The sequence below is a fragment of the Malania oleifera genome, chromosome 9 (assembly GCF_029873635.1).
Source record: "Malania oleifera isolate guangnan ecotype guangnan chromosome 9, ASM2987363v1, whole genome shotgun sequence".
In the NCBI taxonomy this organism is placed as follows: Eukaryota; Viridiplantae; Streptophyta; class Magnoliopsida; order Santalales; family Ximeniaceae; genus Malania; species Malania oleifera.
In genome coordinates, this window is record NC_080425.1 from 6,510,243 (window position 1) to 6,533,828 (window position 23,586).

A 23,586-nucleotide genomic window follows, 5' to 3' on the forward strand; every position below is an offset into this window, starting at 1 on the left:
TTCAAGGGAATCCTAGCGGTTCTTCTCCCCTCGACATAAAAAACAGGACAACGTTCAACCCCACGCATGCATCTTCAAACCAATAGCCATTAATATATATATATATATATATATATATAAATAGTTTGATGCAAGCAATGACGTACGTAGCAGCCATTAATCAATAAAAGGTCTTATAAATGAATGCTCCTCTTCTCCTTTTCCATCCACAGCTTCAATCAGCTATTAGTAAATAACATTGTTCAAGTTTGACTGGAAGCCAGGCAGCAGTGGGAGTTGAGCAACAAGGTTCCTATATATATATATATATATATATATATATATATATATATATATATATATATATATATATATAAATAGTTTGATGCAAGCAATGACGTACGTAGCAGCCATTAATCCAGAAAAAGTCTTATAAATGAATGCTCCTCTTCTCCTTTTCCAGCCACAGCTTCAATCAGCTTATTAGTAATTAACATTATTCAAGTTTGACTGGAAGCCAGGCAGCAGTGAGAGTTAAGCAACGAGTTTTCTATATATATATATAGACATTTCTCCCTTCGTATATGCCCATTACTTATTTTTCTTAATTATTGCTTTAATATGCAGAACAAATAGTTATTTAAAAGTAATTTTTTTTTAAGTCTTACGGTAAAAAGACGCTGACCTCCTCTGCATTTTGGAGAAAAGATAATGATCTCCTCCCCTAATGTTTAGAAAATCTAACAGAACAGCCTTTCAAGACATCGGATTTTTAAGAGTTAAAAAATTATTATTATTTTCTTTTTCTAAATATAAAAGAAATTGGGTATCTTTTTAGCAAGACAGTCTGGAATTTTTGAAAATCTCAACCTCATGAGAGATCTGTGTTTTTTTTTTTTTTCTGAATCTCAAGGAAGGTCATTTTTTATCCTGTTTTTTATGACTGCAATTGTTGATCAGTTTGGCCGGTGAGAAATACTCGAGAGAAAAAATTAAAAGACAAAAAGAAATGGGTTTTTCTGCACTTCTACTATGCAGTTGACGAGTTAAAAAAGAAAATACAATTATTGTGAGGAAAGTTAAAGGGGTAAAAAAAAAAAGACAAACTTTTATCCTCTCTTATCAGATTCACCAAAGAAAAAAATATTAAAATGCCCATAAGTAAATTCTAAAAAAATAATTTTATATTGGAAAAATATTATTTTATAAATGATAATTGATTTTTCTTTGCATCATTCTTTCTCTAAGATCTTTCTCATCAAACAAACTCCTCTACTTATCTCACTTTCACCCTTACACTTTCTTTTTTTCTTTCTTTATCCTTCCTTTCTCGCTTGTAAGTTTCTTAGTCTTTGAACCATGTAATGTAATGTTTAGATATTGCAACTAATATAATTAACATTTGAGAACGCAAATCAGATATACCATATGCGGTGTGTGTGGATGAACACAGGAGAGGATTGAACAACGGGGAATGAACTAATAGAATGCTTCAAGCTTGCTGGAAGAAGAGCTTGGGGAGAAAACTTATTTTGAGGGGCGAAACATAGGGTTCGTGGACGTAAAACTTCTGCCCTTCTATAATTGGTTCTACGTGTTTCAGACATTTGGGAAGTTCAGCATGGCAGAAGAGTGCCCTAAGCTGATGGCATGGGCCAAAGAGGTGCATGCAAAAGGAGAGCGTGGCCAAGGTCCTGCTTGACCAACAAAGGGTTTATGAATTTGTTCTAGGGCTTACGAAGAAGCTTGGGCTTCCATAATATTATAATATAATAAGTTAAGCCAACATGCAGTGCAGTAGCTAGGCTTGATATATGGATTGAGGTGGGAGTTAAGTTTATGAATGCATACGAGAGTGTTTGTGCATCTTTGCCCCTTGCCCTCTTGTCGGTTAATTTCTTTCTTTCTTTAATGTGTTTTATGCACAAGTGATGAATAGCAATTGTGTTCTCCTTGTATTCTCTCACTTAGTTCATGCATGTTTGTTTTCTTCGTGTCTATTGAATTGATCTTGTGTTCAAATTGATGTATTGTGCAAAGGAGAGTTAGTTAATAATCATTCATCATTGATGGGATCTATGTGTGTTGCTTTCGTGAATAAATATTGGCAATTGATAAAAACCAATTAATCATTTTTTGTTTTTTTGGGTTATTAATCTAGGAACCTCGTGTCATACCTAGAGCAGCAAATATTTATTTATAAGTGAGCTCGACTCGAGTTTAGAATTTTCTATTCAAGCTTAGCTCATTTAGCATATATGTAACTCAAGCTCAGGGCCGACTCTTCACAATATGGGGTCTTAGGCGAATGATTTAATTAGAGGCCCTTCATATTTTGTTTAATTTTTATTTTTATTTAAAATTAATTTTTATAACTTTTTGAGATGCAAAATCACTTATTAAAATTTTACATTCAAGATTTTCAAGTATTTCTTTTTCTATTGATAACATAGTCAATCCATTTAATCTTTCTTGTGACATAGTTGAGCGCAAATAATTTTTTATAAGTTTAAGTTTTGAAAAACTTCTTTCTGCAGAAGCTACTCTCACAAGTATCGTTAATAAAATTCTATAAGCAATAAATGCATTTAAAAAACAATCTATCTTTTTTTATAAAGTTCAATGTTTCAATTGTTGTACTCATTTCTTCCAAACTTTCTTTTAAAATTCTGAATTCTGAAAATAAATCAAAATCATTAATATCTGAATGTGTTCCACATTTTAAAATATTCTCAAGTGTCAATCATTTTTATTTCAAATTATTCTCATCTAATGATTTTAATATGTTTAAATCATACAAAATATCAAAAATATTCTCATATGTTTGAAATTGTTCAAATCTACTCTCTTATGGGAGAAGCAAGAGATGAACCATGTGTTCTCTGCAACTCTGAAGTGGAGACGGTGAATCATCTCTTCTTCAGATGCAGGTATGTGGCTGAAGTGTGGAACCATCTAAGGGTTTGGCTCGGATGGACTAGAAGAATGTCTACGTTAAAAGCTGCCTTTAAATGGTTGTTAAAGTAGACAAAAGGGACAGGATGCCAGGCAGTGGCTAAGAGGACATGTCTGGCCTCAACTGTGTACTCCATTTCCCAATGCAGAAATAAGAAGAAGTTTGAAGGAATAGGCACTCCGATTGAAGCTATTATAAGACAGATTCAGATGCATGTCTATAGAACAATTTATGAGAAATTTCCATACCTCCAACAGCACAGGATTTGATTTGGAAAGAATACTGATGCAGTGTTTTGTTTGTAATTGGCTTTAAGGCCCCTCGAATGCTCAGATTTGATTGTATTGGAATGTTTATTTTTTGATATTCTTGATGTATCATCTACTTTTACAAATTCTATAAAATATTCTTCTATTTTAAGACTTGTAGAAAGATTCAAATATCGTACTATTAAAGATATTTGTTCTTGATGACTTACATCCGGAGTGCAGTATGATTGAATAATATTTTGCTTCATTGATTTGCTTCTTAATTCTCTTTTTAATATTAAGAGTTAATAAATTTATCAATTCATTTTACATATTATGACCAAGATAATGATTATGAATTTCATCATATTGAAAACGTCGAATATGTTCTTTCATTATTGGATCAAATTCTACTATCATTTCAATCAAATTTAAAAAAAATCTCATTATTCTCTTGATAAATTCGTACATTTTTCCCACGAAATGTCAAATTATTTTTAGCAAGAGTTTTCACAATAAAAATAATTTTCAATAATACTTTTTTCCAATGTTCTTTTTTTTTGTTAATTTATTCTTCCATATTTTTATCAATTGTTGTATTTTTTAACAATCTTAACTCTAAATCAGCCCATTTACTCATATTGAAAATATATTCTTCACTAATTTCATGACTGTTAAGCTTAATACCAAGATTTTTCCAATCTTTACACCCTTCATTAGCTAGTTGTTGATTATTTAACTTTTGACCAAATAACTTACAACAAAAACAAAATACTCTATCTAAATCTTTAAAATATATAAATCATTTTCTATCATATTTCTCTCCATTTGATAATTTTTGAATATAATATATATTTGAAAAATGTCTTGAATTTTCATTGCTCGTCTCTTGAAGGATTTTCATCTCGCTCATTTATATTTTGTTTAGAACTAGTAATAAATTTATCAAGAGCTCCCTTTTGAGATGACACTAATTCTTCTATTTTCTTTTTCTTTCTTAGTTTTTCATATCCGGATTCATATCTTCTCATTGACATAATTAAATTTCAAAATTAACACTAACTATAAATTGACAAATTTTATAAACAAATAAAAATAATTTTAATAAATCTATAAAAATAATAGATTGAAACAATATAACCTGATTATTATTATTATTATTATTATTATTATTATTATTATTATTATTATTGCAAATCGATCGGTGAGCGAAGCTTTAAAGATATCGGATTCTTGCCGGATACAACGCTCTAGCCTCAAAGCTTCCAAAATCTAAGAAAAAATAGAAAAAAATTCAGAATGAAAACAATAAAAAAATAATGCACAAACACTGAAATCAAAATTAGGGTTGATAAAAACTACAGAGAGTCAAAAGGCTCAAAGACGATGAACACAATAGTCGAAGGAAAAACCATAGAGAAACCAAGATATGAGAGTGAGAGAGAGCGTGAGAGATGGAGAGGCAGAGAAAGGAAGATGTCGTGAGAATTATTGAGATTTTCATTGCATTTGAGAGAGAGAGAGAGAGAGAGAGAGAGAGAGAGGTGAGAAATGTTGTTACATTATTGAAAATTGGGGAGAGTAATGAGAAAGAGTCAGAGAGAAGAGAAAAAATGCATGGGAAATAGGAGAGAATAAATAGGGCTTGGGTTGGGTGCATTGGGAATTAAATGTGAGAGAGAAATTTGCAAGCTGCAGTGAGAATGTGAGGTTTTTGTAAGATGCTTTTTGAAAATTAAATAACTAAGAGATTTCATATCTTTTAAGATTTACAAAAATATATTAAATAATCCAAACTTACTTAATATAAAATATATATATATATATATAATTATGAAGCCCCCAAAATTTTGGGGCCCTAAGCAAGATATTCAATGGCCTATATAGTGAGCCAGCCATGCTCGAGCTTGACTCGACTAAAGCTCATTTCACATGTAAACGAGCTCAAGCTCAAACTTGGCTCACCTGAAACTCATTTCAAACTAATAAATAAACCAAGCCACTAACTAATTAAATTAATTGATACTTAATAAATATAATTTGAGAAAAAACATATTTTAAAGTAAAAAATTTTAAATCAAATATTTAATAGGATTTATATTAAGCTTTCTCACAAGCCTAATATCGAGCTAATTCACGAGCTCCATACTGAGCTAGTTCACGAGTTACCAAACGAGCTAATAAACGAGCCGACCCATGAGTTATTAAACAAGCCAGATCACGAACCTAATAAGCTAAGTATGAATTAGCTCAAACTCGTCTCATTTAGTTGACAAGCTCAAAATTTGAGCTTGAGTTCAACTTGTTTTCAACTTAATAAACAAGTTTGAACAAGCTATTATCGAGTCGAACTTTGAGTAGCTCACAAGTAGCTCTACTCATTTGCAGTCCCAGTTATACCCATAAAAAAGCTTTTTATTTTTCCTTTTTTTTTATAATCTAAATTTAGTTTGCCCAATTGCCACCCTATGAGGGAAGGTGAATTGGGTTTAATAAAAATTAATTTCTTAATTAATAGATTTAAAGCAGATCAGACAAATCATAAAAATATTAAAACAACTTCAAAAATAAGGGAAGAGAGATGCAAACTCTTTTATGGTTTGACTATCCCAAGCCTATGTCTACTCCCTTAAGACCTAGCCGCCATAAGGTTTCACAAGGAAATCTCCTTACTTTTAGGGAGGCAAAGTCACCAATACATCCCTTACTTTGACGAATGCAAAGACACCAATAGAGTTAAATACAAAAGACAAAATCTCTCACAAGAAATGACTTACAATATAAGAGCAAGTGTGATTGCAAAAGTTCTTACAAGAATATCAAATTAAGGCACAAGAGCTTTGGTGCTTTTCTCTCTTCAAGGAAGACGAGCAAATTAATAGATTAATGAGAGATTAAGAGTATACAGATATGCAAATATGAATACAAAAGACTCTTTCTTTATTTTGAGCTTACAAGATAGATAGATAGATAGATATATATATATATATATATATATATATATATATATATATATATATATATATATATATGAGTGTCCAAAGGTATCTAGACATAATCGTTTGAAAAAAAAAATCTGTTTAACAAGAAAGATCTTAGAGCAACCTGCAGAAGAAGGGAAGTAGGAACCTCTTTTGTTAACAAAATCAGCCCAAAAGTCAAAACCTTGCTTGAGCTCAGTGGTAGGGAATTGCCCAAAAGGTAGAAAAAGGCATTTGTCCTTCCACACCTTGTCAATGTACTCAAAAATTACCAAACATTCACACACAGGCTTGTCCTCGTGGAGCAAAAATAGGGACCATCTTGTGAACAGGGTTTCTATTGATCTTTATTAATTGGTCTGAATTTTTATCGATATCTAAGACTTTGGAAATCAAATTCCACTGTAATGGGATTCTGCATGCGTCTTCATTCTTTGTCCTTGTTTTTCTCCAACTAAATTTAGTTTTATTTCTTCTAGCTACGGTTCATGACAACCACAGTTTCTGAGTTTTTATAAAGTATGCACAAGTAGGACTAAATCCAATTTCAATAACAGAAGGGTCAATAGTTTCAAGTAGCCAAAAAGGAGAGACATTAGCAAGAAGATTCATAGAATAACTCGGGTACAGATTTCAAAAAAAAAAAAAACAAAGAATCTCAAAATTCCATTTGAACTATCAATTACTTCAATTCAGATGAAGGAATCCGCCCAGAAATTGTTTTTTTCATGAAACATTGCTAGCTAGCAGAAATAAAACTAAATTTAATTGGAGAAAAACAAGAACAAAAAATGAAAACACAAGGGGAATCCCATTATAGTGAAATTTGATTTACAAAGTCTCAAACCTCGAAAAAAATTCAAGCCAATGAATAAAGATCCTAAAAAACTTCTTCAACATTATACAAAATGAATTAGTAAATAAAATTTCAATTAACTATGCATGATAGGAAAGATTAAGGAGAAAAGGAAGAATAATAGCATGCTCACATTTGCTAGTTCCTACTAGCATTTAAAGCAGCAAGGAAGAAACACTCACGACTATAGGCTGCTTGTTGTCTTGTGTGTAAGCCTGATAAAAAATAAAAAATAAAAACATTTTCTTTATTTCTATTTTCTTTCACAGCTATAGTTTTTTGTGCTTAGCCTATCAATAAACAGAGGCTATAACCATAAGAAAAAGCACATAACCAAATGGTCCAAGCAAACAATCCAAATCCCATCTTTCATAATCAAAATCTGAATTGTAGGAAGTCATTGTTGCTATATTTGTATATTTTGCAGATTCAAGAGTGGACAAGCAAGAAGAATAAGAAAAACAAACACTTAACTACCACATATGGTCAAAGAAACCTTTTCAAAAACACATTATCTACACAGAAAAATTTTTTAAACAAGAATTTGAAGCCTATCTAGGAGATCACAGAGCAATTATCAAAACAAATATAAAAAGAGGTTGTTAGTAGGTCTTGAGAAATTTAGACATGCGAGTAAATATATGTCAATGTGCTTGAAATATACATGGCCTTAGGGGTGAGCAAACGGTTGGTTGGGCCAAATTCCATTAATGCTTATTAACCGAAATTTTCAGTTAATAATTTCCAGTAACCGAACCGACTGAATTCAGCGTTATCACCGATCCGTACCGACCGAACTATCTTTTCGGGTAATTTGGTTAACCAAATTGGACCGAAATAATTTAAAATTAATTACGGATAAAAAAAAATGAATTGTCACTAAGTCACTGGATCTACTGCTCAAGTGCGAACTCACTGAATCGCGGCAGTCGCTGCAGCCGAATTGGGAAGGGGGAATGCCGCCGGGGAACACTAGACCAACACCAAGATCAGATTTCAGATCAACACAGCAACACCAACACCGGGGAACTGGAAGTGCTTCTGAATCGCCAACTACAGCGCAGTGCACACTGCGCAATGCGAGGTGGGAACTGGGAAGGGCCGAAGGGGGAATTGGGAGTGCCGCTGCCAGCTGCCGGTGTGCCGGTGTGTAGCCTCCGTGCGTCGAAGTTCTGAAGCCAAAATCGGAAAGGCAGGACCGAATGGGAAGGGAGTCTGGGAACTGGGATACTGTTGTGCTGGGAATGGCCGAAATCGAATGGAATGGAACCCTAACTCACGGAAGAGGGATTCGGGATCGGGACGGGAACTGGGAAGAGGCTTAAGCGAAGAGGCGAAGAGGAGAATAGGGAGAAGTGGAGAAGGAGAACCCAGAGGCCAGATTCCACTAGACAGTGGACACGAACATGAACAGAACAGAACCCTAGCCCTAGCAGCTGCAGGCCTTTCCGCCTTTAACATATAATATATTAATATTATTAATTCATGTTTAATTTTTAATTAAATAGTAATTCAGGTAATTCAGTTAAACGAATTAAAATTCCCCATAACCAAACCGAAAACCGAATACCCGAAATGGTCCAAATCCGTAACCGATCAGAACCGAACCTATTCCTTAATCGAATCGAACCGACCGAAATCTATCAGTTAATTTGGTTAATTCGGATAAACCCGAATTATGCTAACCCCTACATGGCCTTGCCTAAATATTCATTATAGAAACCAATTTGTTGCGACATTTATCACACAAAATCCCAAAAACTTATGTATTCCATTCATCTCCAAAAATTTAAGAAAGAACAATATAAAGCCATAGTATTTAGTGAGATTTCTTTGTTAAGAAACTCTGCTGCAGGTCAATACTTGTTATGTCATACAAGATACCTTGACATTGGACAACACAAATAGCATCTCAATAAGAACATTTATACACTTAACATGATTAATCATAATAAGGAGAAAACATAAACAATATTTCCTACGTAATAATACTACAAAAGAATTGATTGTGTACATGTTTGAAGTACACTATGATATTTATTCTTAATGCAAAAGTTATCTACTCAAGCCTACAAAAATGCCATTACTACATTTATACAAATGAATACATAACTCTGAAGCTGTAAAAGATTCTTGGGTAAAGTAGATGGTTATTATCCACATTAAAGAGGGAAAAAAGGTATCTCATCACTTTAGGCCTTGTCGTTGTGCCCTAAGACCCTAGACTACCCAAAGGTAACTCATCCTAAAGATATATTCATGCCCAATGTGCACATATAACTCCAATGATGACATACTAATTGTTACGATATTCAAAACTTGTTTACTAATTGTTAAGATGTCTTTCAGTTGGCTAGCTTCATGAGATAAAAAACTAAGTGTCTTTCATCCCTTTTTCAAATAAGTTGTTAATTCAAATAATTGAGATTTAATTTTCTTTCAAATCAAGTATATATTTGAATGAGTACTAATTGTTGGCAAACACCGTGTGTGCTGCATGTTGCAAATTTACTGAGTTTAAGGTAATACATTATAATGTTGATGACCTTTCCAAGAATGCCAAAGATAAAAAATATTCTTAACAAGTACAAATGCCTAATATTTAAATGAAAATGCAAAATGAAAGATTGGTACACTATGTGAATCTTTGACTAAAAGCATACCAATAGAAGTAACCCAATTGTATCGAATGTTAAAAAGATTCAACTCCTACCTTGAGGGCTTGAACAAGTACAAGTTAAAAAACTTATACCAATCACTCCAGACAGATTACTATATTTCCAAATTTTATTATTACTTTTCCCCACAAATAATACAAACCTTGTGTTGTATACCTTAAAAATTTTCATATAACATCTTAATAAATTGCATTTTTAACATTTATGATTTTAAGTTCTCTCACTGGACACGCCATTCTCAACAGAGTTGCCCTAAAACCCAACCAAACGTAAGAATTTTAACTCTCATCGGAACCACAAATCAAAGATTGTTGGGGCTAGATCCTAGAGCAACAATCATACACGAAATGCAAACACACAAAATGGAATACCAAATTTACGTGGTTCGGTCGAATCGACCTACGTTCACATAGCACACATCAAATCACTATTACCACCAAAAGAATTATATAGGAGGAGTCACACTGCTCAACTCAACTCTCTCTCTCTCACCACAACTCTCTGCTCTGCACACAAAACTTTGCGCACAACACAACACACTACTCACACACACACACATATATATATACACACAAAAGGGGAAGTAAAATTCAAAGGGCGGTGACTGCAATTTCAGCATAGTCTGCAGAGGTTGGTGGCCATCGGTCTCCAATGTCAAAGTTAACAGCTGGGTTGGTGCGGTTGTCGGCGACTCCACACCTCTAATCTCAACAATCTCCCACTTGGAGACGGAGACAAAATCTCAACCAGTATATAGGCAAATGATGTGATCATATATGTATTCAAGCAGGAAAACCAATTGAAATTGAGCACAATTTCAGCTTCTCTGTAGTCACCACCTTCGTCAACATGTCAGCTGGATTTCTGCTACCTTAAATCTTTTCAAGTGTCAGTACTTCATCCTCTAATAGAGATCTGGTGAAGTGATAACGCAGTCCAATATGTTTGGTTCTAGAATGAAATGTAGAGTTCTTTTCTAGATGTATCGCACTTGGATTGTCGATGTACAAAACATTCCTCTCTTGCTTTAATCCAAGCTCTGTCAACAAACCCTAAAGTCAAATCATCTCTTTGCTGGCTTCTGTCACTGCTACGTACTCAACTTCTATACTCGGCCTCTCCTGCAGTCTAGAGGTGGGGAAGAGGACCCTCTATTCTTCAGTACACTGCAATACGGCCAGGACCTTTCGATCTCCTGCATCCAGTTCTCAATGGCTACAGGATCAACTCCCCTTGAGAATGTCGGAGGATTCATTTTCGTAAACTTTTCTATAGTGCATCCATGGCCTGCAGATGGACCACCCTGCTCCCTAGAGCTCCTAGTGATCTCAACCATAACTTGCTAGGCCACGCTACGTAATACCACGTCAGAGTCAGTCCCACCTGCACCTGATGACCTTGCTCCATCACTACCACTCGCATGGGCACTACCTCCTCCTGGATCCATCCTGAAAAATAACAATTGCAACTCAGTAATCCTATCCTTATAATTTACCCACTTAACTTAACCTCTTATCTCAACACTCTTAGCTAATTTCTAACTCCAGTCCTACATTCTAGGAACATAACCCGACAATAGTTTACTATGGCTTTCCTGAAATCATCACCCCAAGAAAAACACAAAAACCACAACCGAAGTCCTACCTCTAGACTATAGAACAAATCCTTAAATCATTTCCTATATTCTGGTATCATTTCCACTGCACTCTAAAGTCTACAGAACCTAATAACCTAGACTCTGATACCAAACAGTAACGATCTGCTTAATTTCACACATATTTTTTTCCATTTCATAATAAAACTAATATAATATATCCGACAAATCATAATCTACTTGGACCCATGGATACCAAGGATACATCAGAAAATAGCACGAAAGCCTATGCAGCATGAAATATAAAAATCATAAACATCTCATAATATCATACACATAATACCATCCATATCAATACCAGAGTCACTACATCCATCGTATATACATATATGAACCACCCAAAAGAGCCCTAGGGTCACTCCCACAAAATCTAACTTACCCTATCACAAAATACATACCCTTCAAAAAGGGCAAATCAGCCGCAACTATCACAGCGGAGCTTTACTCGCTCTTCTATCAGGGGCTCCTGAAAAGTTCATATAATTCGGGGTGAGACACCTCTCAGTAAATCAAATAAACTAATGCTAGTGTGTGGCAACAAGAGTATTTTTGTGTTCTATATAGAATCATACATAAACATATCAGTACAACTGTCTGTATCATATCTGGGAACATATACATTCATATTATGACAAAACATATAAGATTTTCATAAACATAATTCATCTTATATAATATAATACGAAAACAACCCTGGTAGGTTAGCTGACTATTGTCATGTATTACCCTCATATGACTGGATTGTGTGACCCGAAGGCAGGACCTGAAAATGGTTAGTCGACCACTGCCAAGTCAAAAGTACGGTATGTAAGTCCGATGGGTCTGCCAGACCTGATCCGTACACTAGGGGCCCTCACACTTCTTAAAACCACATCGACCATTCAACCTCACGCTACTCCGTATAGCAGTGTTAATAAAAATATCATGATGAATCATGAACACAAAGCATCGGTACCGTGCAAGTGCTAGCCTAAACCAAGCCAACCAGATTCTGATAGCATATAACATATAATGAAACTGTGATACATGGATATTTCATACTATTAATTACCAAATCAATATCATCATGTCGTTTTGCGTATATATGTATATCATGAAAATCATCGGTCCATACGCCAGTATTTCACATTTTACCATAGCTCGGCCCGTACGCTGGCAAATCATATCCATAGCTCGGTCCGTATGCTAGCAAACATATCCATAGCTCGGCCCGTACTTTAGTTTTTCACATTATATAAATCCATATCTTTATTATATTCTCAGAAAACAATATTTCATTATAATTTCTACTCATGCCACACGAAATAGGTTTCATACATATTAAAACATATCATCTTTTACAGCAGTATTTTCCAAACATAAAGTATATATAAATATATTTATTTTCCTGAAATTAGATACTGTAATAATATACATACATTTTCATAAAATAACTAGCTTAGTTTATCCCCTTCCCTGATTCCTAAAAAAATCCCCTAAGAACACAGTCTTGTACCCGCAGGGTTTCCCGTTCAACACCCTGAAAATGACATTCCCCAGAACTAAACTTCAATATTTCTACACATACTACGCTTTCTACAACTGTCAAAAAGCCAAATAATGAGTAGAAAGCCTTACCCTGGATTTGGAATGGATTTCGAACTAACCCCACCAACGATCCACTCCAACAGATATGTAGAGAACTTCCCCAGGAGTGTTGCGGTGGCTTCAGATCATCGAACCGACAAAAGATCGGCCCAAAATCTTAGAGAGAAGTGAGGGGAACCGAAGGAGGAGAGAGAAAAAGTTTCTGTAGCCATATTAAGCTAAAAAATCGCATTTAACACTATTTATACACTGGCCTTCGTCAACGAGTCACGTCACCTCGTCGACGAGGTCATGAAGACAACTCGTCGACGAACTCTCTTCTCGTCGACGAAATTCATAATTACCCAAAACCTCTCTCTATATTTTCTCGTCGAAGAATCACACCCTCGTCGACGAGCCCAATATGTTTGCGTTCATCGACGAAGACCTGCTTTGCCCCTTTTAATTTCCTCTTCTCCATTCCTTTTATTATTTAAATATTATAATTCCTCTAGGTCACTATATCTTGACTTTCAATCAGTTTATCTTCCGCTATATACTGAATTTTGGTTTAATTAAATTTGGTTAACGGAATTAACCGAAAATTCAATTCAGTCGGGTAATGGTCGGTTAATAAGACTAAGTTCGGTTATGGAAAATTATTAATCGAAAAAAACTTGATTAATTTGGTTAATTAACCAAATTTCCTTAACCAGCAGAATGTTCACTCCTAGTTACAACACAAGTTCAAGGACGACCTTTCTATCGTCCCCTAATTCACTTAACCTGCCAATTTTGAGGACAAATTTAAAGAACTGCTCGTTAAATCCACTAGTTTAAAATAAATGATTGGGGTCTTAATGCCAATGGATATGTGTCATATTTAGTTCGTTGTCATTGGGAAAATGGCTAATAGCTTTCTATCATGAGCATAACAATACCCACTCTTTCTAAATCAAAAATGGTGACAAGAAGAAACTACTTTTAAAGCCCCATGAAGGAGTATGATACGACAACTAAACAAGGAGAAGGATAAAACATAGGACAATAGTTTGGATAAAAAACCATTATGTCACTAAAAATGGGTGGGGTTACATCTCTTGGTATGTATATTAATTATCCTTAGGGGTGCATTTAATATGGTGGTTAAAGTTGATAGGACTACACTTGATTGAATGAGCTAAATTGGTTTGGCTATAAAAATTATCTTGACCTAATGTTTGATTAGTCATCTATAAAGGAAAAAATACAACTACTTGCTAGTCTCCAAGAAGAGAAAAATACCCCCAACAAAAACCGCATTAAGAAAGAAAGTGATCATCAAATTTTGAGGGGGACCCAACAAATTAAAAACCAAAGGAAATGCTTTCTTCTTCTAATTTCTCTTCCACTTCAATATATTCACTTTTTGTTTCACACAAATGTTGCAATCATCATTCATGGCCAAGGAGGATCCTGCATTGTTTGCCAATAGACCATCATCCCCTCCCAAGTTATAATACATCAATCATTGATAAAAAGAACTTGTAAGAAAGTGTTTACTATAGTTATGCTCTTGATTTGTCTTTTGGTGCTATCTTCAAAACACTAGACAATAAGGTCAATCATTGTGAGTGCAAGAAATATTGGACAGATCAAGATTTATTGAAACCTTTGCCGCATCTTCTTGCTAAAATATCCTTTTTCACCTACCATCTTCATGCCCTTTTAGACATCTGCTTTGATGAGGTAGTCCCTACTCCATTGCCTAATTGGGTAGTCTAGTTGCACAATAGAGATAAAAAAGTGTTCTTCGAACTAATGCTGAACATGATGATGTTGATCATCATTAGGGAAAAGGTAATATGGTAAGGACGCAATGGACAGAAGGAGGCGATCTCATTTAGAGAGATTGTGGAGAAGGCATTATGGTTGTTGCGCATGACAAACTTGGGGGGATTATGTGCTGACAACTAAGTGGGTTCAGTTCAGATCGAAGTAAAAGAGAATGGTAAGGATGGCTTTGAAGAGAGCGAGGTTTATGGTCACTAGGGCTTGTAATTTGGGTAGTGGTAAACGATCGAAGAGAGTGATTATGGGGCTTTTTGGTATGTTCGTAGCTTATATGGGTTTGGCCAGTGAGATCAGACTGACAATCCTAATCCAATATAAAAGGGCTAAGGATCCTCTCTTTGGTCAATCTAGGGCTATTAATGTGTTGCATCAAACCTTTAAGACATAAATGTTGACAACAAAAAAAAGTTGTCCTCCTACATTAACCCATTTTGAATAAATATATGATTGTCGCATCCATTAACATATTGCACAAGAAATTGATGGAGTGATTGATATCATTGTCAAATTAAGAATAGAACAACCAAAACACTCTTCAAGGCTTAAAAGTGTTTGAAATGTGTAGGATGTTTAACGAGATTAGGGAAAATCAATTAACTGACAAAAGCAAAAAATAATTTGCTTATCATTAATATTGCAACCATAAAGATGAAGTCCTAATAGGAAAAATTTTAGAATAGTTACCTAATTTGAAAGAATATGTAGCCGAAAACGCAATTGAGGTGCAAGGAATCAAAGAAAAAACGATATTCAGTTTTGTTTACTAGTAGGCTAAAAAGGAACTCAGCCATAGAAACTCTTAGAGATAGAAATAATTAGAACTAATATCCAAGAGGTGCAAACCATTGAAGATGCAACTCACATATAAACAAGTTTCTAATAACCTTCAACAATGGTTGATATTCACTACTATTGCAGCCAAGGGATTTACGGTGTTTAATTGATGAGGCCTGGGTTTTACATTAAACCAAAAGGTTTATTCTTAATGTTGTGAATCTTTTACATCGTTAAATGTTGCTCAAATAAATTGATATGTTGGGAACAATATTTACATTGTTTTGAAAGCATATACATCAGACATTTAATTTGATTGTATGGATTTGATCGAAACGAAGTATAATTTTGTATTTTCAAATTCATAAAAATTCAGCATAACAAAATATTTTGATATGGTAAAATATTTGAACAAACTATTTTCGATTAATGCAAATTAACACAAAATCAAGAGGATGGTAAAATCTTTGATGTCGATCGATGACGGAGAACACAGTAGAAGCTTAAAAAATATAAAAGACCAAAATTAAAGTAAATGAGAAAAATGATTATTAAGCAAGAAGAGAAATTTTACATAAACTAAAGTAAATGAGAAGAATGATAACTAAGTAAGAAGAGAAATTTTACACAATTTGAGAAATTTACAGTCGATGCATACGCGGGATAGCAAAATTTTTTGGCAAGCACATGACACATTCTACTATGAGCGATTGAATAATTAGTAATAAACCAAATATCATTATTATATTACAATAATATTTATCATTAAAGTCAACTCTTGATCAAAGCAAATTCTTAATTGTACTTATTTAAACTCCTACATGATTGCTTCCACTTATCACCAAACTTCAAACCATGGCCATTGATTAATAAATTTATTTTCTAGTATACAACCAAAACCCACAAACCCTACTTGGAAATTAACCAACCTAGGGAGCAATATTACATAGAATTTAACAAGAAAAAGTTAAAAAGAAAATGTAGAACACAAACAAAGATGCACAAAATCCTCTTATGCATACAAGCTTTATTACCCCGCCTCCATCCACATAAACCCTATACTTCGTTATATGTATATATATATTATGCAACCCCAAGCTTCTTCCTCAGCTCCACGATGAAGTCGTAAACCCTGTACTTGTCAGGCAGGACTTTGGCTACGCTCTCCTTTTCCATGCAACTCTCGGCCCATCTCACGAGCTTTGGGCACTCTGCTCCCACGCTGAAGTTCCCAAATCTCTCAAACACGTAGAACCAACTGTAAAAGGGCACCAGAGCTATGTCCACCAGCCCAATATTTTCGCCACCAAAGTAAGTTCTTTCCCCAAGCTCTGCTTCCAACAGCTTGAAGCACTCTATCAGCTCTTTCTTTGCAGCCGCTTGGTCCTCCCCTGTCGTCGTCCACACTCGTCGCCCTATGGGGTATATCTGATTTACATTATTACCAAGTGTTAATTAGGTCCAGGCATAGCTAAATTGAGAATTAAAGGATTGTTACTGCGTGGAACTATAAATTAAATTGAGGACGAAAATTTATGTAGAACTCAACCTTTTTGTCAACGAAGTCGGCCCAAAACCTTGATTGGGCTTTGTGGTAGGGATCAGAAGGCAGCAGAGGAGTCTTGTCATTCCACACCTCGTCAATGTATTGAACTATTATGAGAGATTCGCACACAGGCTTCCCCTTGTGGATCAGAACAGGGATCATCTTGTGAACAGGGTTGGCGTTGAGAAGCAGAGGGCTCTTGTTGCTCAAATCTTCTTCTCTGGATTCATACTCTATGCCCTTTTCGCCCAACGCGATTCTGACCCTCATTGCAAAAGGGCTCACCCACAAATCCAACAGGACAACCCCTTCGTCTGCCATTGTTAACAAATTACTAGTTAAGCTGCAAATTAATTCAAGTATCAGGAATGAACGAAGATGGAGGGAGGAGTACAGGTAATTTATAGGGGGATGGGGAAGGCGGTGTGGAGTTGGTTCTAGGGGCTTCTCCTTGTGGTTTGCGTCATGGCTTGCATCAGAGATTCAGAGTACATGCTAGAATTAGATATATGCGCAATAATTAATATTCAAAATGGTTTGGAAGAACGTGGATGGATGATGTTAGTTGCATGTTGTCTCTTTGCTTGACAGGGTAAGCGTGGGGAGGGGGTAACTTCATTTGACTTCCAATGAGGACAAATCTCTGGTTAAAAATTGTTTTTCAGTAGCAGTAGGTAAGAAAGCTTGGGCTCAAAGTTGGAAAGAAAAAGGTCGTAATTTTTGGGTTGCGTTAAATGGTAAAGTTCTTCTAACTTGCTTTATTCACAACATGGAAGTTCTAATTTTAACTGGACGTGGCCACGCACTGCTTGTATGCTCCATGGCTCTTTATTTTTTTGAAGTCCTTTAAAAAATTATAATAAAAATAATAAAGAATTAAAGAGTATATGAATTTTTTGGGATGATTATAAATAGTTATGGGAGTATTTTGAGACAATTATAAGTTGTTATAGAGATAAATTTGAGATTAATATAAAGGAAAGGAAAGGGAACCAAATTCTTGAATTTGAAAAGTCCAGGATTATAAATCTCTTGCAATGAAAAAATGATTTCCAAGAGTCCAACTCAGCTCTGATACCACTTGTTAGGAACCTGTGAGCATCCAAATCAAAGTGACACCAAAGATTTAACGTGGTTCAGTCAAAATCGTCCTACGTCCACAGAGCACACACCAAATACTCACTATCTCGCCGGAAAAATTAAAATTCTCTCTCTCTCTCTCTCTCTCTCTCTCTCTCTCTCTCTCTCTCTCTCTCTCTCTTCCTCCCTTCTTCCTCTCTGAGCTTCTCACTATCGTATATTTCTTATATTCTCAGCCCTCTATTTATAGGGCTCACTATTTAATCACAATTAAATCACAATTAAACATAAATGGGAAGTTACAATGGAGAGATAAATTGCACTAATTTCAACACGTTTTCCAACTCAGCTCCATGAATGGACTGCGTCTCCAAATCAACTCTAGCTCCTGGCTATCTTCTGGTTCCAGCTCTAACATCTAACTCCGCCCCTATTAAAGCAATGTCAGTTTCTCTCCTTTCAAACCTCCCAAATAGTCGCAACAATTAAATACCGTACTTTTGATGTGTAGCCTGTATTAGCCCATTTGTCATTCCATATTCCTAGCTACCCATTTTCAAGTTTTAATCATAGAAAGTCTTTTAAGAAATATAATTTATTAAAATTGTTATGCACATTTGAATTAGAAAAGTAATGATTAATTATGTTAGGGTTATAGATCGAGTGTTTAGGGGATCAAATTCAAAAAATTTATATGATTTTGAAACATGAATAATCACCTCTTTTAAGGTGATGTTTGTCCATACTCAAATGAGTTTGTTGGGAAAAAATAATTATGTAAATCACTTGCAAAATACAAAAAAAAAAAAATCACTAGAAAAATGAATATATATATATATATATATATATATATATATTCAAAAGGACATCACTTTCTAAATAACTTCAACAAATTATACATTTTTCATATCTGATTATATGGTTGGTTTTTGAGTTCATTGTTTAACTTACCCGACCCTACTTTAAAATGAAGTATTATTTTTCATATCCTTAATATATTATTTTACTCGATTTTAAAATATTAAGTAAATAAATAGAATTTTAATTTTATATATCCTTAATATATGATTTTTTTAAAATTTCTAATCATATTAAAATAATTTTTTATTTTAAATAATAAAACTGTACCTGGTATCGGGAAGAGTGAACCACACATCAAACCGTACCCGGTATCGAGAAACACGTACCTCAGTTTTTACTTTTTTAAATTTAGTAATCAAGTAAAATAAAAAAAATATTAAAAAGATATTAAGTAAATAAATAAAATTTTAATTTTACATATCCTTAATATTTGATTTTTTTTTATTTTTAATCATATTAGAATAATTTTTTATTTTAAATAATATTTGATATAAAAATTAGTAAAAAATAAATTTATTTTTTCAAATAAAATTGTGAATGAGGAAGAAGCACACGATTTTTTTTTCCTAGAAGTCTGATAGCACAAATTTAATGCATGTGGCGCCGAAGAGTTGTTTCGCTGGGAGGGAATATTGTCACGCGTCACACATAAAGAGTTTTTAAACAATTAAAACTCGGCGAATCAAGTTGTAAGATAACATAAACATCATTATTTTATATATTATTATAAAATAATAATAAAATAAGAAAAAACTCCTCCCATCAGAGTATATGCTAGGATTAGATATATATGCGCAATAATTAATATTCATGAATGATGTTGGTTGCCTGTTGTCTCTTTGCTTGACAGGGGAGGGGGTTACTTCATTTGACTTCCAACGAAGACAAATCTCTAATTAAAAACTGTTTATCAGATGGTCAGAAAGCTTGGGCTCAAATTGTTTACGACCATTAGGTCGTTATTTTGGGTTGCATTAAATGGTAAAGTTCTCTAACTTACTTTATTCACAAGGAACTATTAATTTTAATTGGTCGTGGACACGCAGTAGTTATATGCGTCCTGACTCTTTATTTTTAATTTTTTTTTAAACAATAATAATAAATTAAAGAGTATATAAACTTTTTGGGATGATTATAAATAGTTATATAAGTATTTTGAGATAATTATAAGTCATTATAGAGATAAATTTGAGATGAATATAAAATTATTATCAAATAGTTGTGGTTAGTTAAATGAGTATTTTAAAATAATTATTAATAGTTATAAGGATAAATTCGACACTTTTAAAAAAATACACCAAGAAAAGAATCCCCTCTGTAATATTAGAGAGGATAATATACACACACACATATATATATATACACACACACACATATACTATTTATTATTTTCCTTTGTTGAATTGGAAGGTCATATTAACCCATTTCTCTTTTTTTAATTTGAAAGGTAATAATTTTATTCCACAATAAATTTTAAAAAAAAAATAGAAGAAAGAGAAGGTAAGAAACAAGGAAAGGAAAAAGATCCAAATTCTTGAATTAAAGGAGTCCAAGATAATAAATCTCTTAAAATGAAAAAAAAAAAAAAGATTTCCGAGAGTCTAACTCCTCCCTATTAAAGCAATATCGGCTTCTCTCCTTCCAAACCTCTCAAATAGTCGCAAGAATTAAATACCACACTTTTGATGTGCACCCTATATATATTAGTCCATTTGTCATTCCATCTCCTTAACCACTTATTTTCAAGAATTAACTACTAGAATGTCTTTTAAGAAGCATAATTTATTAAAATTGTTTTGCACATTTGAATTAGAAAAGTAATAATTAACTAGGTCAGGATTATAGATCGGGCGTTAGGGATCAAATTCAAAAAATATATATGATTTTGAAGCATGAATAGTTCACCTTTTTAACGTGATGGTTGTCCATACTCAAATAAGTTTGTTCAAGAAAAATAATTATGAAATCACTTGCAAATACCCAAAAAAAAATTCACATGATTTTGGATTTTTTTTATTAGAACATTAAACCCCTTGTCCACACTTCTCCCCTAGACCAAAAAAACAGGACAACGTTCAACCCCACGCACGCATCTTCAAACCCATATGGGCCATATCCATTAATATATGATGCAAGCAATGACGTACGTAGCAGCCATTAACCCAGAAGAAGTCTTATAAATGAATGCTCCTCTTCTCCTTTTCCATCCACAGTTTCAATCAGCTTATTAGTAATTAACATTATTCAAGTTTGCCTAGAGGCCAGGCAGCAGTGGGAGTTTAGCAACAATGGCGGATGAAGGAGGAGGAGCAGTGGTTCTGCTGGACATGTGGGCGAGTTCTTTTGCAATGAGGGTGAAGATTGCATTGGGCGAGAAGGGGATAGAGTACGAATCCAGAGAAGAGGATTTCAGCAACAAGAGCCCTCTGCTTCTGAAGTCCAACCCTGTTCACAAGATGGTGCCTGTCTTGATCCACAAGGGGAAGGCTGTGTGTGAATCTCTGGTGATAGTTGAGTACATTGACGAGGTGTGGAAGGGCAAATCTCCTCCTTTGTTGCCTGCTCATCCCTTCCATCGAGCTCAAGACAAAAAGGTTTTGGGCTGATTTTGTCGACAAAAAGGTTCCTATATATATATATACTTCTTTCCTTTTTGTATATGCCTATTTACTTATTTTTCTTAATTATTGCTTTAATATGGGGAACAAAGAGTTATTTAAAAGTAATATTTTTAAGTTTTACGATAAAAGACGTGGACCTCCTCTGTAATTTGAAGAAAAGATAACAATCTCCTTCTCTAACGTTTGGAAAATCTAACAGAACAGCCTTCTAAAATATTTGATTTTTAAGATACTTATACTTTTTTAAAAAAAATATTTACTTTTTTTTTGCTGAATATAAAAGAAAAATTAGTATCTTTTTGTAAATCTTAGGGAATGACAATCTATGAAAATTTTTAAAATCTCAACCTTGAGAGATTCGGGTCTTTTTCCCAAATCTCAAGAAAGGTCATTTTCTTTTTATCCTAATTTTTATTACTTCAATTGTTGATCAGTTTGGTTAGGGAGAAATATTTGAGAGAAAAAACTAAAAGATAAAAACAAATGGATTTTTCTTCACTTAGACGAGTAGAAAAAATAAAACTATTGTGAGGAGAGTTAAAAGAGGCAAAAAGAAAAAAAAAAAGGGGGCAATCTTTTATCCTCTCTTATCAGATCCAACAAAGAAATATTAAAATGCCCATAAATAACTTTAAAAAATAATTCTATATTAGAAAAATATTATTTTATAAATGATAATTGATTTTTCTTTGCATCATTCTTTCTCTAAGATCTTTCTCATCAAACAAACTTCTCTACTAGTCTCCCTTTCACTCTTACAATTTCTTTTTTTCTGTCCCTATCCTTCCTTTCTCGCTTGTAAGTTTCTTTGTCATTAAACCACATGATGTAATGTTTAGATATTACAACTAATATAATTAACACTTTTGAATGTAAATCAGATATACCATATCGGGCGGCGCGTGTGGATGAACAACGGAGAGGATCGAACAGCGGCCAAGGAACTGATAGAGTGCTTCAAGCTGCTGGAAGAAGAGCTTGGGGAGAAAACTTATTTTGGGGGACAAAACATAGGGTTCGTGGACGTAGCACTTGTGCCCTTCTATAATTGGTTCTACGTGTTTGAGACTTTTGGGAAGTTCAGCATGGCAGAAGAGTGCCCTAAGCTGATGGCATGGACCAAGAGGTGCATGCAAAAGGAGAGCGTGGCCAATGTCCTGCTTGACCAACACAGGGTTTATGACTTTGTTCTAGGGCTTAGGAAGAAGCTTGGGCTTCCATAATAATATAATATAATAAGTTAAGCCTACATGGAGTGTGGTTGCTAGGCTTGATATATGGATTGAGGTGGGAATTAAGTTTATGAATGCATAAGAGAGTGTCTGTGTATCTTTGCCCCTTGCCCTCTTGTCCGTTAATTTCTTTCTTTCTTAAATGTGTTTTATGCACAAGTCATGAATAGCTATGAGTGATGAATGGCAATTGTGTTGTTGTTTTTGTATTCTCTCACTTTGTTCATGTTTGTTTTCTTCGAATCTATTGAATTGATCTTTTGTTCAAATTGATGTATTGTGCAACAGAGAGTTAGTTTATAAGCATTCATCATTCATGGGATCTTTGTGTGTTGCTTTCGTGAAAAAATATTGGTGATTGATAAAATCCACTTAATCATCTTTTATTTTTGGATTTTTTTTTAAAGAATGGCGGGACCTCTATTTATTTATTAACAAACCCTCACTTTTGGCGGAGGAAAACCGTGGTTACAAGATATTTAAAGGGTGAAACAAAAGACAAACCTTTAAAGGCCTCCCAAATAACAACACCAACATCTAGCCAAAATAAGATTACAAAACTAATCAAATCAAAACAAAACAAGGACCTACAAAACAAATATCACGCAAAAAAATAAACAAACGATAAATAACATAAAATATAGATCAAAACGAACAAGAAATCCTCTAAACATACCTCATATAAATCGTACTTATCTTTTCCAATTTATATAACTCATTG

General features: G+C 33.9%; 1 protein-coding gene, 2 long non-coding RNA genes and 1 pseudogene across 3 annotated transcripts; 2 read left to right on the forward strand and 2 right to left on the reverse strand.

Annotated features, from left to right (window-relative positions):
- The first annotated feature begins 217 nt into the window (after positions 1-217).
- Positions 218-2,001, forward strand: LOC131163876 (uncharacterized). The gene is made up of 2 exons (XR_009139163.1): positions 218-288; positions 1,399-2,001. It is a non-coding gene; the product is annotated as an uncharacterized LOC131163876 (long non-coding RNA).
- Positions 2,002-6,252: 4,251 nt separating this feature from the next.
- On the reverse strand, positions 6,253-8,460 carry LOC131163877 (uncharacterized). The gene is made up of 2 exons (XR_009139164.1): positions 7,937-8,460; positions 6,253-7,235 (listed from the first exon to the last, which is right to left on the reverse strand). It is a non-coding gene; the product is annotated as an uncharacterized LOC131163877 (long non-coding RNA).
- A 7,843-nt stretch (positions 8,461-16,303) lies between these two features.
- Positions 16,304-17,547, reverse strand: LOC131163878 (probable glutathione S-transferase). The gene is made up of 2 exons (XM_058120686.1): positions 17,075-17,547; positions 16,304-16,953 (listed from the first exon to the last, which is right to left on the reverse strand). The coding sequence occupies exons 1-2, from the start codon at positions 17,390-17,392 to the stop codon at positions 16,609-16,611; spliced, it is 663 nt and encodes a 220-aa protein (XP_057976669.1). The 5' UTR covers positions 17,393-17,547; the 3' UTR covers positions 16,304-16,608.
- Positions 17,548-21,205: 3,658 nt separating this feature from the next.
- Positions 21,206-23,134, forward strand: LOC131163880 (probable glutathione S-transferase parC; annotated as a pseudogene).
- The last annotated feature ends 452 nt before the right edge of the window (positions 23,135-23,586 follow it).